At 36.4% G+C, this 17,576-nt stretch overlaps 1 protein-coding gene across 1 annotated transcript in view; it reads left to right on the top strand.

Moving 5' to 3' along the window:
• PRSS12 (serine protease 12) overlaps positions 1–17,576 on the top strand; it is a 71,657-nt gene that overhangs the window by 40,842 nt on the left and 13,239 nt on the right. Inside the window, exons 8-11 of the mRNA XM_059066745.2 lie at positions 653–794; positions 10,948–11,153; positions 14,867–14,945; positions 15,667–15,789. Of these exons, the coding sequence (XP_058922728.1) occupies positions 653–794; positions 10,948–11,153; positions 14,867–14,945; positions 15,667–15,789 (550 nt within the window). The remainder of the gene's footprint in view (positions 1–652; positions 795–10,947; positions 11,154–14,866; positions 14,946–15,666; positions 15,790–17,576) is intronic.

Here is a 17,576-nt window from a genome sequence, read left to right as displayed (position 1 = left end):
AAATCCCAATTGGCTAGAGGTCAGTTTCTCAACTTTTACATCTTAATAATTTTTATGATTTAAGCCCTTCCTTTGGAATCCATAGTAAATAGGAGGGCTGAGAGAGAAATTGTCCTTGTGCTTGCCTTTTTTTTTTTTTTCCTCTTCCATCATTCAAGTTACTCATGCATGCAAGGGTATATCTAAAAATCCTTCCTAAAAATCCTAGCTTTGGAGTATAAATTTCTAGATTGTGCTCATGGATAAGTGAGTAGATGTAGAACAAAAACAACTCTCAAGTTAATGTCTTTTACTAACTAGAAGTTAGTGGTAATAAAATAACCCATGATTTTACAGTGATATATATTCATTTATTCAAGAAACAGCTATTACGTGTACTCTATACACTGTAATGCCAGGCACTGCTCCAAGTGCTGGGAATACAGAGTTAAGCAGGATCAGCACTCTGACTTCAAGGCTACAGAAAATATTGCAAAAGTAGACACAGTTTTTTAAAAAAAATTGGTATCTCTCCTCTCTCCTCTCTCTCTCTCTCATTGTCCAGCTGATTTTTAGCTCCTTTTACAAACAAATAGTACTTTATAAAGTCTCTCATGATTTAGTATCAGTTTGCTTGTTTTGGCTTTTCTAATACTTTTGAATCATTACTTAGGTTTTCCAATCAGACTGATGGATGGAGAAAATAAGAAAGAAGGACGAGTGGAGGTTTTTATCAATGGCCAGTGGGGAACAATTTGTGATGATGGGTGGACTGATAAGGATGCAACTGTGATCTGTCGACAGCTTGGCTACAAGTAAGGAAAACCTAACTATTTGGGATGTTCATCTGATGAAAATTTCTGATTTTTTTATCCTTGCTCTTGCCTAAAATTGACTTCTATGATTCAATTGAAAATACTGGCAGCATGCTTATTTGATTCAGAATTATAAAGAAATACGAAGTAGAGTTTCTTTAAATTTTTCTATTTTCTCACAAGAAATGTACATTATGTTACTTAAGGAATGTAGCTTTTATCTAGTAACAAATAGTCTAATAACTCTTGACTATTCATTCTACTGCTTCTGTCAGCCAAAGGTGTTAACCTTTTCTCTGTGATTTATGTCGTAACACAGTAGCCTTATAAGGGATTCTACTGTTACTGAAATTACAGTTGGTTCTTGTAATTTGCAGTAGTTACATTCTGTAAAGTCACTGTGAACATCGAGTTAGAAAATACTGAGCCATTGCTTCTAGAGCTGAGGTTGAACTAAGCCATGTTTTGCCTTCTTGTTTCAAGCTCTCGTGCTTGCAAACAATTGCCCTTTTTGCAGTCTCCTAGTGCTTTTTTTTTTTTCCATTTCTGTACCTTTTTGTTGATGATTTCCCTGTTTAAAATGGTCCCCAAGAATTTTGCTGAAGTGCTGTCTAACATTCTTGAATGAAAGAATGCTGCGATGTGCCTTACAGAGAAAATAAGTGTGTTTAATGGGCTTCATTCAGGCATGAGTTATAGCACGAAAAATGTGGCACCAAATGAGGTGAGAAAGGACACTTATTTCCAGTTTGAGAGCTGAACTAGAAAGGCAGTTTATCTCCTTGTGAGACCTCAGCTGGACGACTCAAATTTTTTTTTTTTTTTTTTTTTGTGGTACGCCGGCCTCTCACTGTTGCGGAGCACAGGCTCCGGACGCGCAGGCTCAGCGGCCATGGCTCACGGAGCCAGGTGCTCCACGGCATGTGGGATCTTCCTGGACCGGGGCAGGAACCCGTGTCCCCTGCATTAGCAGGCGGACTCTCAACCACTGCGCCACCAGGGAAGCGCGACTCAAATTTTTTGAGACTTTACACAGGTCTGCAAATAACTGTGAAAGGGCTGATTGATTTTGGAGTTGCAAATATATGGAACATATTACAGTTTAGAGGGTCATGAAATTTAAGCTAATATAGATAATTTGCCTAGCTTATATTGGATTACTAATAGTGGTTTGGGTGTTAAAATATATCCTTAATTACACATCTATGTGTATCTTAAATCTTGATAAATTTAACTGGTTATTCCTATGCAGAATACATTTTTATTTTTAAAATTATTTCTATTTTGATAAAAGTTCAAATGTTTTTTTTTTTTTTTTTTTTCCCCTAAAGTTTTAAGTCAGAGTTTGTTTTTGGTTACTCAGATACTACTTCAATTTACGGTTCAGTTTTGGACCTAGTTGCAATTCCAGTTGTCCTATGGTCAGTGGGTCCATTATTTGTAATATAGATTTTTTCAGTATTCAAAATTGGTGGTATGTGACATATTTTCAGCTTTCAAAATATGGGGTAGTAGAGGAAGGGAGGAAGCATCTACATTAGATGCCTAGATGAATTCAGTCAACAATTTAAGTTTCCTTTGCTCCCTACATTTCTAACATTTTGTTCTCCATTAAACAAAAAATGTATATATATATATATATATACACACACACACACACACACACACACACACGCATACATATACACATTATTGTTCTTACATTACATGCCCAGTGAATTTCCTTACCTAAAATCAGCCATTAAAGTATATACTGCTTGGGCTTCCCTGGTGGCGCAGTGGTTGAGAGTCCGCCTGCCGATGCAGGGGACACGGGTTCGTGCCCCGGTCCGAGAAGATCCCACATGCCGCGGAGCGGCTGGGCCCGTGAGCCATGGCCGCTGAGCCTGCGCGTCCGGAGCCTGTGCTCCGCAACGGGAGAGGGCACAACAGTGAGAGGCCCTCGTACCACCAAAAAAAAAAAAAAGTATATACTGCTTGCGACTGGTTTTTTGGCTTACTTTTATTTTTTTGGTAGAGGTGATCCAAGAAACCTAGTGTTACCTTTGGAAATATGAAGGAAAATATGAAAGAAAAGGTCAAATTTGATCCTTGAATTGTGTGTCTAAGTCATGTTTAAGGAGAAAAAATTTTGAAAGAATATTCATCAATGCGTTTTCACTTTGATTTCTTTCTAAATTTTTCATTGCTTTTTACTTATCATTTAGTCCATTTTACATTCAACTCAAATGGTGAATTTAGGTAAGAACAATCTAGATTAAGGAAACAAAGTTTGTAGCAATTTTCAATACTATTTCTGTAACAATTATCAAGAAAAGCATTAAAGGAAGATCATACTTCATAATTGTTTTTAAAATAAAGCCTCTTAACACATAATTCAGTAATTTAATGTAACTATGACAAATTGGATAGACTTCTAGTGCACAAGCTACAATTTGCCATCAAATAGTATTTAAAAGAAAATCATTTTGATATTTGATCAATCTAAATATACTTGAACGTTTTTATAATTTTCCACCAAGGGGAGATGAAATTTCATATAAGAACATATATATAATTGTAAATAGGTATGTGATTAGAACAGGGTTTCTTTGTCCCCATGTTACTTCAAATTAATAAAAGTCTTTAATAAAGCAATTTATTTGTAGAAATCCATCCAGAAAACTTTGAAACTGTCAAAAGGCTTGAGTTGTATTAATAAGAATTCCAGAGAACTGTCCCCCAGCCAGCTATATCACACTTGAGGATTAGTCCTTGGAAACACTGAGAATCAAAATAGCATTAGAAAGCTTTTTCATAATGGGAGAAACAGAAATGAAGTAATAAAAACCAGGAACATGAATGGTAACTAATATAGATATGCTTAGAGTGAACAGAAAGTAAAAGGCAAAAGCTTTTGCGGTACTCGGGCCTCTCACTATTGTGGCCTCTTCCTTTGCGAGGCACAGGCTCCGGACGCGTAGGCTCAGCAGCCATGGCTCACGGGCCCAGCCGCTCCGCGGCATGTGGGATCTTCCCAGACCGGGGCACGAACCCGTGTCCCCTGCATTGGCAGGCGGACTTCCAACCACTGAGCCACCAGGGAAGCCCGAAAGGCACTCTTTAATAATGTATTACATAATGTCTGACAAAGTCTAGCATATGAGCACATTGTTTTTAGAGGGTTGAAGGAGAATGTGTTGCTATCAGTTAGCCTCATTAAGAAAGACTAAATAGCCATGATGGAAATTCCATTCTATTTGAACTTTGTGTGAATCCATTAGCATGTATTTCAATATGACATTGTTTTTGAACTGTGTATTTATTAGAGTAGTATCCCTTAAAAGAATTTTAAAAATAATATACCCCTATTGTCTTAGTAGAGACCTAAAGTTAAGTATATCTAATTTTTATTTTACATTTAAATAGCTGCAAAGGATTTAATTTCTGGCATATTTGTATATGACATTTAAAAATAGTTACTTCACTCTTAATTATATCCAATAAAATATAAATATAGTGCTTTGATACTCTATCATTCATTTAAAAAATACATGAGCAAGCTCTTTTTTGACCTTCACAAATTTTACATAGTTCCTTTTTCTCCTTGAAATTGTGGTTTACATTTTCTTTTCCCCCAGAATCCTCATGTCCTATGTTTTTAAAAATGTGTGTGTGTGTATGTGAGTGTGTGTACACACATGGAGAAAGCGAGAAAGAGAGAAATTAAATTCTTCTAACAAGTTCCTCTCAGGATTTTATGATTTCTAGTACACAACTAATTAAAAACAACAACAACAAAAATTTGATAAATAAGTATTAAACATAGGAAAGAAAAGTTGACCAAAGCTTCCATTTCCTAGACTGATGGGTTGGGTTTTTGGTCCTTGGATAAAATTTATTTTGAATTGTTCTTTTGGCCACTTTAGAGTCTTTTAAATCTTGGAGCAATGCACTGTGATTGGATTTTGGATGAGTGAAAGATATGCCTTTGTTTTGCGCAGTGGGAAAAGGGAAATTTTGAAAGAGAAGTTGACCTTGACTTTAGCAAGACCAGTTTTAGGAGAGAATACAGGTGGATTTTGATGAGAAGTGAGAAGTCTCTATAGGTGACACAATCCTTAATTATTTCTTAAAAAGTCAAAGAAAAATTTATTAGATTTCACTATATCATTGAAAAGGTCTTTAATTATGTACTTTCATTAGTTAAAATGTTCTCTAATTCTACTTGTTGATATATATAAAATGGTGCATTCTCTTTAGTTTGTGCATTGATTGGTAAATTGCTAAGGAATCATCCTTTTGTTTTATTTAATGAGTCTAATTTTATTTTCTACATGTTTACTTCCACCTGTCATCTACTTTTATGCTATTTATCATGCTTTATTGTCTGTTCTTTGTGTAATCTTCGGTTTTTTGATTTGCAAGCAATCCAATCTTCTTTCTTTCCTTTCTCTAGTTGTCTGGAATTTCAGCATTCTTGTTGTTTTACTAGAAATTTGAAAAAATTTTTAGCAAACATACTGGCATATTTTCTTACCAATTTCAAAAATTATTTGTAATTTCCCCTTCCTGAAAAACATCAAGAGATTTAGCATACTGTTATTTACCTTCTACCTCTGCACAACCTTATACCCAAAACTGATGGGAATCATCTGGTATATTAGTTTCAGGATGCTATTAGTTTTTAATTTTCTTCAAATTATACCTATTTGAATTTTAAGTTGCTCTACATTACACATGCACATATCAGCAATTATTTCCATTTTTTAAAAAGATTAATAAAATAATTCCTGACAATTCTGATTAAGAAAAAGGAGAGAATACAAGTAAACATTAGAGAAAAGAAAAGGAATATAAGCACAGATACACAGAGGGTTAAAAATTGTAGAATACTGTGAACTACTTTTAGCTAATGAATTTGGAAATCTAGATGAAATGAACAATTATCTAGGAAACTGTACATTTTCAACAAAAATATAATTATCAAAATTGATACAAAAGATAGAAAGCCCACATTTTTAAAAAAATTGAAGTGTAGCTGATTTACAACGTTGTGTAAATCACGCTGTGCAGTGACTCAGTGATACACATAGAGACATTCTTTTCTTTTATATTCTTTTCCATTATGGTTTTTCCCAGGAGACTGTATATAGTTCCCTGTGCTATACAGTCGGACCTTGTTGTTTATCCATCATATATATAATAGCTTACATATGCTAAGCCTAAACTCTGAGTCCCCCCCCCCCACCTTGGGAACCACAAGTCTGTTCTCTTTGCCTGTGAGTATGTTTCTGTTTTGTAGATAGGTTCATTTGTGCCATATTTTATTTTATTTATTTATTTATTTATTTATTTTTGTGGTACGTGGGCCTCTCACTGTTGTGGCCTCTCCCATTGCGGAGCGCAGGCTCCGGACGCGCAGGCTCAGCGGCCATGGCTCATGGGCCCAGCCGCTCTGCGGCATGTGGGATCTTCCCGGACCGGGGCACGAACCCGTGTCCCCTGCATCGGCAGGCGGATTCTCAACCACTGCGCCACCAGGGAAGCCCTGTGCCATGTTTTAGATTCCACATAGAAGTGATATATTTGTCTTTCTCTTTCTGACTTACTTCACTTAGTATGATAACCTCTAGTTGCATCCATGTTGCTGCAAATGGCATTAGTTCATTCTTTTTATGGCTGAGTAGTATTCCACTGTATATATGTATATCTTCTTTATATGTTCATCTGTTGATGGACATTTAGGTTGTTTCCATGTTTTGGCTATTGCGAACAGTGCTGCTATGAACATAGGGGTGCATGTATCTCTCTGAATTATAATTTTGTCTGGGTATATGCCCAGGAGTGGGATTTCTGGATCATATGGTAATTCTATTTTTAGTTTTCTGAGGAACTTCCATATTGTTTTCCATAACGGCTGTACCAACTTACATTCCCACCAACAGTGTAGGAAGGTTCCCTTTTCTCCACACCCTCTCCAGCATTTGTTATTTGTAGACTTTTCAATGATGGCCATTCTGACTGGTGTGAGGTGATACCTCATTGTAGTTTTGATTTGTATTTCTCTAATAATTAGTGATGTTGAGCATCTAGAAAACCCAAATAAATTAATGATGACAGAAGAAGTGACTAACTTTTTGACCAAGAGTTTTGACCGATCTTTAAGACACAGAAGACTCCTGAGTTATATGAATTATTATAGAGCAAAAAAAAAAAAAAAAGATGAAAATCTTTCCATTTGTTTTATGAGGCTAATAGAACTTGATTTCAAGACTAGACAAGATAAGTACACATACACAAAAGAAAACTCATGAATCTACACTAAATATTCTAAACAAAACATTAGCAAATTTAATTCGGCAGTGTATTAAAAGAACAATATCCCACAAGGAGAGTCTATTGTAAGAATATGAGAGTGGTTCAACTGAGGCATTCAATCAGTGTATTTTAGTTTGTTATCTATAAGTGAAAACAAATATGCTCATCTTAATAATGTTGAGAAGTTACATGATAAAAATCAACACTCCTTCCTCATATCTCTTAGGAAGCTGAGGATAAAATAAAACTACCTTAACTTTATATCACAAACAAGCATGAAATAGGAACAAATAAGAGTGCCTGCTATTTCTGCAATGACTCAATATTGTCTGGAGTTTCCACTAACCATTAAGAATTGAGGTATTGGTATTGAAAAAAAAGTCAGAATTGTTATATGAATAATATGATGTCCACCTGTAAAACCCAAGAGAATCAACTGGAAAGACACTAGAACTAGTGTTTGTTAATGTAACAGTATGAAGTATAAATATTTTTTAAAAAGCAATAGTGTTCCTATATGCTAGATTGAAAATTTTTAAAAATCTCATTTATAGAAAGTACAAAACTTAAAAAAAAGTCAAGGAATAAACTTCACAAGAATTGAGGTATGTGTGAAAACAAACTAAACCTTTACAAAAGCTAGAAGACTTCATAAGTGATACTCTACAACCCTGAATGGGAAGACAAAATAGAAATTAATCTATATATTAAATGCTATCCTCATAAAAATCTTTTGTTTTTCTTGGTGTATGTGTTGGTTGAGGAGGGGGACTTCCAAATTTATCTGAAATCAAATCCATGGGATATTGGCACAGGAACAGGCAAAGAGGTCCGTGATACCAACTACGGCAGTGGTTAACAGCCTTGGTTGTGCATTGAAATCACTTTGGGACTTAAAATATTACCCCTGCCTCACCCCACTCCCATTTTGCTTGATGTCTTTAACTGACTTTAACTACTTTAACTGACATCAGGTGGGGTTCAGGTGGTGCTATATTTTAAAAGCACCCAAAGGTAATTCTAATGTGTAGCCAATTATTGAACTATTGAAAGACCAAGAAATGGCTTGTGTACTTAAAAGCATGATAAATAAGTAAATAAAAAAGTCCTTTAAATCAGCAGGAAGAGTTATTGGGACAGTTACTTTAGCGACAGAACTAAAACTAGATCCCTTACTAATACTAAACAGAAATAAATTCCAGACACATCAGAACTGTGATATACAAAGTAAAACAGAAAAATAACTTTTCTTTAAATGGTTACATTTTAATTATACATATTTTAAATGCATAACTTGCTTTCCAAAGGTTTGTTCTGTATTCAGCAACATATATCCAGAATCTTAAAAAATGTTTATACCTGTTGAATAAAAATTTCACTTCAGGGAAGAAATCTAAGCTGCCCACAAAGATTTATGTATAAGGATGTATATAATTATAAAAAAAATCTAAAATTCTTAAAATAAATGTGCAACAATAGGGAAATAAATTGTTTTTTTCTACACTAAAGTTTGATGCAGAACCACCTGCGTAAGACTCACCCACTTAGTTTGAGATCCACTAATCTGTACAATGAATTTTTTTAACCATTAAAAATTGTAGTTAGTATGCAATATTTTCCCCATAAATGTGTACCAAATGCTAGCAGTGTGTTGTTGGGATTTTTTATACTTTTATTTTGCAAACTTGATACAATGAGCATTTATTACTTATACAACTATTAAAAGTTTTGTATGTTAAAAAAGAGTAACTTTTAATTTTTTTCACCAACACTCTTTAGTGCCCATCTCTTTGACAATGGCCATCCTAGTAGGCGTGAGTGGTGTCTCACTGTGGTTTTGATTTGCATTTCCCTGATAATCAGTGATGCTGAGCATCTTTTCATGTGCTTGTTGGACATGAGTATATCTTCTTTGAAGAAATGTCGATTCAGATTCAAAAAAGAGTATAGAGTTACCTGTTTGATCTTCCATGACTGTAAGCATTTCTAATGGGTTAAATCTTATTTTTATTTGCAATTTATGTCAGAGTAGCAGTTACCAATACAGAAGAAATGACGGGGTATATTTTTGAAATGAGTGTACTGTCAACTACAAGCATGTGAGGCCAGGTCTCATTGCTGAAAGAGGATTATTCAGGCAAATTCCTCAGATAATTCATATCAGTAAACTACTTTGCCTGAGTTCCTTGCATAACTATAAGGAAAGTATAATAACCTTATCTTAACTAAGTAGAATATTTTAATGTTAGAAATCTGGTCCAAATTGTCTTTTTTTTTTTTTGCGGTACGCGGGCCTCTCACTGTTGTGGCCTCTCATGTTGCGGAGCACAGGCTCCGGACACGCAGGCTCAGCGACCATGGCTCACGGGACCATCCGCTCCGCGGCATGTGGGATCCTCCCGGACCGGGGCACGAATCCGTGTCCCCTGCATCGGCAGGCGGACTCTCAACCACTGCGCCACCAGGGAAGCCCCAAATTGTCATTTTTAATATGACAGTTTCTTTTGATTTAAAACCTGTCTTTTGCCTGTTTTTCTATTGGGTTGTTGGTTTTTTATTCTATAAATGAAATTTGAGTTATTTGTATATTGTATGCTATGTCCCTCTATCAGAAAATGCATCCACCAACATATATATATATATATATATATACATATTGCAAATATATTCGTCAACTTTAAAACTTATCTTTTCACTTTCCTGTGGGTGGTTTTTAGTAAAGTGGCATTCTTAATTTTTGTTGAATTTATCTATCGTTTAATTTAAGGTATACATCTGTGTCTTGTTTAATTAGTCTTTCCCTAACTTGAGGTTATAAGGATAATTTTCCTATAAATCAAACTTTAAAACTTTTCCGTTCTTATGTCACTAATTTAGTAGGAACTGAGTTTTGAATATGGCATTTGTTTGAAACATTTCACTAAAAAAGATTTTGTATCTGGATATTTAAAAAGAAGTAATATATTATTTAAAAAAACAGAAACCAAAGAAAAGTGATATACCAAAATAAGTCTGCCTTCTATTCATGATTCCTGGTGTTCTCTTTCTCAGTTAAAAATTGTGCTTTTGTACTTCTAAAGTAGGCTTTAAAAATTCTTAGCTTCCTAGGTAATTATTTAATTTTCATAATTTTCTTGGAAATACTGTACCAATTTCTTTTTTATTAATTTTTATTTATTTTTGGCTGTGTTGGGTCTTCATTGCTGCTTGTGGGCTTTCTCTAGTTGCGGTGAGTGGGGGCTACTCTTTGTTTCAGTGCATGGGCTTCTCATTGAGGTGGCTTCTCTTGTTGTGGAGCACAGGCTGTAGGTGCGCAGGCTTCAGTAGTTGTGGCACACAGGCTCAGGAGTTGTGGCTTGCAGACTCTAGAGCACAGGCTCAGTAATTGTGGCGCACAGGCTTAGTTGCCCTGCGGCATGTGGGATCTTCCCAGACCAGGGCTCAAACCCGTGTCCCCTGCATTGACAGGCGGATTCTTAAGCACTGCGCCACCAGGGAAGTCTTACTATACCAATTTTAAGAGAGTATTATGCTCTGGAAGGGAGTAGAAAATTTTGAGGTGATTTTTTTTTTCCTGATTAAACTAGAGTTTAAGATTACCATAAAGTTTTGACATGCCATTAAATGTGACTTTCTTAGTAGGAGCTAAGATGTAATCAAGAAGTTCTGAGATATGAAAACAAAGAATGTATAGTTATTACCTCTCAAGCTTTTTTTTTTTTTTGACAAAGTCATGAAATAAGTGTTTTAATGTATGAGTTAAGAACTATAATTGAATGAGGGTATATGTTGTGATTTATTCAATTGTACGTTTGACTGATTCTCCACATCCTCAAGAATGCTCTGTTTCCAGGGGTCCTGCCAGAGCAAGAACCATGGCTTATTTTGGGGAAGGAAAAGGACCCATCCACGTGGATAATGTGAAGTGCACAGGAAATGAGAGGTCCCTGGCTGACTGTATCAAACAAGATATCGGAAGACACAACTGCCGCCACAGTGAAGATGCAGGAGTTATTTGTGATTATTCTGGCAAGAAAGCATCAGGTAACAGTAATAAAGGTAAGTCACCTTCTGGGGCCTATACAAGTCAAAGAATACAAAGCCACACTTCATTATTCTAAGCAGTACTTTGATAATGAAACTCCCCTCCATGAGAATATACTCAATCCCTTGTTCCTTCTGATAGTATTTAGAGGCAGTGGTTTTTTTTTTTTTTTTTTTTTTTTTTTTTTTTTTTGTGGTACACGGGCCTCTCACTGCTGTGGCCTCTCCGGTTGCGGAGCTCAGGCTCTGGACGCGCAGGCTCAGCGGCCATGGCTCACGGGCCCAGCCGCTCTGCGGCACGTGGGATCTTCCCGGACCGGGGCTCGAACCCATGTCCCCTGCATTGGCAGGCGGACTCTCAACCACTGCGCCACCAGGGAAGCCCGAGGCAGTGGTTCTTGACAAACTTTACGGGGTGGGACTCACAAGGGAGAGCAGGGTTCAGGGGCAGGAGTGGATTTACAGAATTTTGTAATCTCTGAGATTGTCCCCTTTTGACATTCTTAGCCATTTCTAACCATTCCTTCTCTGGGTGTAATAAAACTATCAAACTTGCTGGTATTCTTGAAGATTCAGAATTTACATTTGCTTCATAAAAAGAAGAAATGAAAATTTAAAGATGAATCAGAGAAGGGCACTTCTTCCACTCTTATTAATATCTTAAACAGAAGGGATAATTTTTTAAATTAATTGCAAAAATAAAATTATCTTTTGTACGTTCTACTCTCTGAAATTTAAAAATGTAAGGGGGGACTTCTCTGGTGGCGCTGTGGATGGGACTCTGCGCTCCCAATGTGGGGGGCCCGGGTTCGATCCCTGGTCAGTGAAGTAGATCCCACATGCATGCTGCAACTAAGAGTTCGCATGCCACAACTATGGAGCCCGCAAGCTGCAGCTGAGGAGACTGCCTGCTGCAATTAGGGAGCCCGTGAGCTGCAACTAAGGAGACTGCCTGCCGCAGCTAAGACCTGGTGCAACCAAATAAATAAATAAATAAAATTTAAATAAAAATGTAAGGAAAATAAGAAGTAATCTTCTAGTATAATACAGTAATGGATGTGTCATACATATATAAATAGAAGAGTTCTTAAAAGCTCTGAGTTTAATTTTTGAAACAAATACAGCTTTAAATGAATAAGGGGGAAAACTAGCTCTTTTGGAGAAAACTATGGTTATGTTTTATGAAAAGAACCGTCATTTATTTATGTGGATTAAGAATACACGGTTTTGATACTTAAGATTTTCTTAAAAGCAAGTGTATCTATATCTGAGCATTCTCTTTTTCTAACATCTTTTAATAACCATTAAAAACAATGCAATAAATAACTTGGATGTTGTTAATATGATTCTTCACTATCTGAGGGTCTTTTGAGTGTGGAGAAGAATATTTATAACGCTTTGTGCTTTGTTTTATATATATATTATATATATATACACACATATATATTACATGAAATAAATATGATTTGGTAAGCCAATTTTTCCTAAGTATTGACTATAATTTAATGTATTAAATTCCCTCCAATAATTTAAACTACAGTTACAAAGTGAACATAATTAATTCTTTGGATTATGGAAAATTTCTTAAGTAGCAGAAAAGCATAAAAATTCAAGAATTGTAAAATATTCTACCATATTTCTATGTAAACCTATTTTAAAATATGAAAAACCATATTTATTTCTTCATTTTTAATACATTTGTTTTAATGCCTTCCAAAGGTGTAGCACTGCTTATTTTGATACATTTCCATGGTCTTAATGCTACCATATCTGAAATAAAAAAAATTTCATCTTAGACCAGCTGGATTACTGAATTTGGTTTATTATTAACCTGTTGACTTTGTGTGTAGGTTCAAGATCTAATAACTTCTATAAGGTGATTCAAACCCAAGCCATTGGTTATTGGTCATCTGATGGGATCCTTTAAAAAATGAATTTCATTTTACTTTATAATTTTTTTATAATAGTGGGTTTTATGGCTTTAAATAGATTTTACTTTCTTGCAACCTGGTTCTTTACTCCAGAATGATGTAAACTTCCAGTTTTGCTTGCTTAGTATTACATCATTCCTTGTCATGGCATTATATACATTGACCTGACTTGGAACATTACTGGAAACTTCTGTTTTTCTTGTATCTTATAATTTGCAGTGTCATGTAGAGGACTCATATCCTAAGAGATGTGGATTAAGGTTTGACAGCATGTCTCTGAGATCCTTTGACAAATTAATGATCTTGGTACACATTGTTGAACCTCTCTCTCCATGAAGAAATAACTAGTGCTGATTCCATATTGGGCTCCCTTCTACCTGGTTATTATGGGAGAACATCAGTGACTAGACTTTCATGGTCTTGGCACAATTCCTACTCTTCTCCTCTTACACAGATAGAAAAACAGTATATATCTATACTTTATACACGTGTCCTTAACCAAAGAAACAGCGTATCCCCATATAGATTCTCCTACTTTCTAAAATTATTTTTAAAGCTAGTCATAGTTTATTTACTCTTCTTTTATACACCACCTTTTCATATATTTTTGGTTTAACTCTTCTTTTTTAATGCTCTTGACAGAAATCTGTTATCTTGAGAAGTTTGACTATATATATCCTTAAATACAATTTACCACTTAAATTGGCTTAGTAAATCCTTTCCATATATTAACATGCTATATGAGTAAATGTAAATTTATGTCCGAATTTCATCCTGGGAATGTGCTTTGCTCCTATGAGTCACATTTGTATATGTGGCTTGGAAGTGTTTTCTGTGAAAATCAAATAATTCAGAGCATTGTTGCCTTTTGTAGTTCTCTTGTTTAATATTTCTGAACTCCCGAACAATCTCTATAATCAGCAGAGAAGGAGATGTGGGTACCACAAGGATGATGTACTTGGCAGGCCCAAATCATTCAGCAGCCTGTGAAACCTCTTCAGAGCTGATTGTAGGAAACCTCATAAAGTTCCTTGTCTACTTGTGAATTATTGCTGCCTTGGTTAAATGAGAAAACAACTTTTAATTTTTATTATAAGATAGGACTTCCCTGGTGGCACAGTGGTTAAGAATCTGCCTGCCAATGCAGGGGACACAGGTTCGATCCCTGGTCCGGGAAGATCCCACATGCTGAGGAGCAACTAAGCCCATGTGCCACAACTACTGAGCCCATGAGCCACAACTACTGAAGCCCACGTGCCTAGAGCCCATGCTCCACAGCAAGAGAAGCCAGCGCAATGAGAAGCCTGCACACTGCAATGATAGCCCTTGCTCGCCGCAACTACAGAAAGCCCATGTGCAGCAATGAAGACCCAATGCAGCCAAAAATAAATAATATATATAAATAAAATAAATTTTCAAAAAAGTTTAATTTTTATTATAAGAAAAATAGTCTATAATTTGAAGAGAAAAAGCACTTTAAAATAGAGGAAGGGCTTCCCTGGTGGCGCAGTGGTTGAGAGTCCGCCTGCCGATGCAGGGGACACGGGTTTGTGCCCCGGTCCGGGAAGATCCCACGTGCCGCGGAGCGGCTGGGCCCGTGAGCCATGGCCGCTGAACTTGCGCGTCCGGAGCCTGTGCTCCGCAACGGGAGAGGCCACAACCGTGAGAGGCCCATGTACCGCAAAAAAAAAAAAAAAAAAAAAAAGAGGAAGAAGCATCAGGGGAATGTGTCACTTGTGTCTTTTACCCCACTATCAGCAATATGATAGTTTAACTAAAAACCTCTTTCTGCTTCAGAGTCTCTCTTATCTGTTTGTGGTTTGAGATTACTGCACCGTCGGCAGAAGCGGATCATTGGTGGGCAAAATTCTTTAAGGTAAAAGGTTCTTCAAATACAGATTACACTGATAATTTCACTGTCCTTTGACTTATATTTACTTTATATAGACCATGTTCTTCAAATCACTATCCCCTGATTTATGAGATAGATGGGTTGCTGAAAACTTATGTGGCAGAAACAAACTAATTTAACAGGAAATCTGAAGAAAATGTCTAACTACAAATTCGTTTAATTTAGAATATATTTGTTTTGGACTTGACTCATTTTAATATAATTTTTTTATTTGTTGAATTTACTAGTGGAAAACCAGTGCTTTGCTTATTAAATACTTCTTCCGGGCAATTCCCTGGCGGTCCAGTGGTTAGGACTCGGCGCTTTTTCTGCCGTGGCCTGGGTTCAATCCCTGGTCAGGGAACTAAGATCCCACAAGCCAAAACAAAAAAACAACTTCCTCAGGCTGCTTAGGTGAGGGAGAAAATAAGCTTCAAATCATGAAATATAAAGAAGACACAGATTGTCTCCAAGAACGTCAGAATTTGGTGGGATGCGTACACATGCTATAGGCAAGTCTTCAGGGTGGTCTGCTCAAAGTTGTAGGAATATTCATTCTCAAAGTAGGAAGGGAGTCTACATCCTAGAGTCCCCTCTTTACTTCTTTCCTCCCACCTGCAAGCCTTCTAAGTCCTTGTTTTGCTGGATGACTGTCCTTGCTTTTCACCTTGTATGGATATTGATGAGTGGTTTACTTTCTTCCTAGGGGTGGTTGGCCTTGGCAAGTGTCCCTCCGGCTCAAGTCATCCCATGGGGATGGGAGACTCCTTTGCGGGGCCACGCTCCTGAGTAGCTGCTGGGTCCTTACAGCTGCGCACTGCTTCAAGAGGTATGTGTCCACCTCTCCAAACAACTCGGTTCGGCTCTTATTTGCCAGTTCTTCCCACCCCTTCCTGCTCTACAGCGTGCTAGAAACTTGGGGTGTCAGAGCCAGGCTACAGGCCTTCCTTGTCTCTACCAGCGGCACTGTGGAAGTGAGGGGGTAACATCAGGAGCAAACAGAGCTCTTTGGAAGCTACTTGCTACCTGGTGTTAAAGCAAACTCTAGAGTTAAGGAGAAGACAAGATCGGTTTTTGAAGGGGAGGCAGCTGTGTTAGTGCTTCCCCCAGGAACATATCTGAGGATGAAATCATATCCCCATATCGCTAGAAGAGACCTCAGATTATTTGATTATGAATGGTGAGGAATAGGGAGTCCAGGTTTAGTGTTTTGATTTGAATTTTAGAAACTTTGGGTCTTCCTGGTGTTCTGTGTCTTTTAGATTTCTCTATTTGTACCTGTCAAGTTGCATCCTGATTATTTCCGTTTGTCCCAGGAGTTATATCAGCCCAATCTGAAGCTGTCCCAGTTCAGAGGGGAAGCCATGCAGAGAGAGTCAGTGTGCCAGAGTCACACTGCTTATGGTGACAGCACCTGTACCAGAACCCAGTGGTCCTTTCTTCTTGTCCTGTGCTCTTTTGCGGGCCCTGGCTAATGGCCATTTCCTCAGCATGAATTTTAGTATTTAAAAATATATACCATTGCTTAGCAAATATTGATAGTTATTGAATCAAGGTGATGAGTACAAGGGGTTTCACTATTCTGTGTACTTAAAAATACTCATAAAATTTTTAAGTAAAACATGTACCATAGTGTTGAAAAATTGTTACAACCAAAAATTTGTTTTGTATTTTTTCATATGTGAAAATATATGGCCTCATTGTGTATTTACCATCCATCCATGTAGATTTTAACTGCCATATGAGTGTTAACTCCTATTGTAAGATGAAACCAACCTCAGTTTACTTATTCTCCTACTGGTGGAAGGTTAGGTGGTTTCCATTCTTTCATTATTAAAAAACAATGTTGCAGTAGATATCCATTATGTGTCTCATTGGTACAGACATGTGGGAGCATTGTGCTGGCTCCTGGAATATGGGTGCCATTCAATTTTACAAGACACTACCAACTTATGTTCTAAAGTAACTGTATCAGTTTATATCAGAGCAATGTGTAAGTTCCTGTTTCCTCACATCCCTACCCCAACTTGATGCCATCAACATTTTCAATTTTTGCCAGTCTTAGAGTTTTTGGATTTCTTTTTAATTCTATTTTCCTGATTAGTGTCTTCCTCTTTCATGAAATATTTGTTCACATTCTTTGCTTATTTTTCTATTCGATTGTCTTTTGTAATTGATTTAAACATTTTTTGGGGATATATTCTTTGTACAGAATCTTTGTTATTATGTGTTACAAATAACTTTTCTCAACCTGGGGCATGTCCTTTCACTAGTTTAAGGTCTTTTTCTTATGAAGATGTTTTAATTTTAATATATTTAAATGTGTCAATTTTTAAAGTCTTATAAAAGCTTTGTATATCTTATTTTAAAAATTCTTCTTTAGCCCCATATGAAGATAGTTTTTTACAAAAAAAAATTTACAATTTTGCTTTTCCTATTTAGATTTTTAATCTGCAGGTTTTTTTTTTTTTTTTTTTTTGTGTGTGTGTATGGTATACGGTATAAAGGAAGGGACCTAATTTTATATTTTTCTTTATGGATAGTTTTCCCAGTACTTTTAAAAACTAAACATTCCATTCTTTACCAGCTGATTTATGTCAACTGTGTTGTTTGCCA

The sequence above is a fragment of the Kogia breviceps genome, chromosome 6 (assembly GCF_026419965.1).
Source record: "Kogia breviceps isolate mKogBre1 chromosome 6, mKogBre1 haplotype 1, whole genome shotgun sequence".
Classification (NCBI taxonomy): domain Eukaryota; kingdom Metazoa; phylum Chordata; class Mammalia; order Artiodactyla; family Physeteridae; genus Kogia; species Kogia breviceps.
Note: the sequence above shows the minus strand (reverse complement) of the source record. Positions and strands in the feature narration are given on the sequence as shown.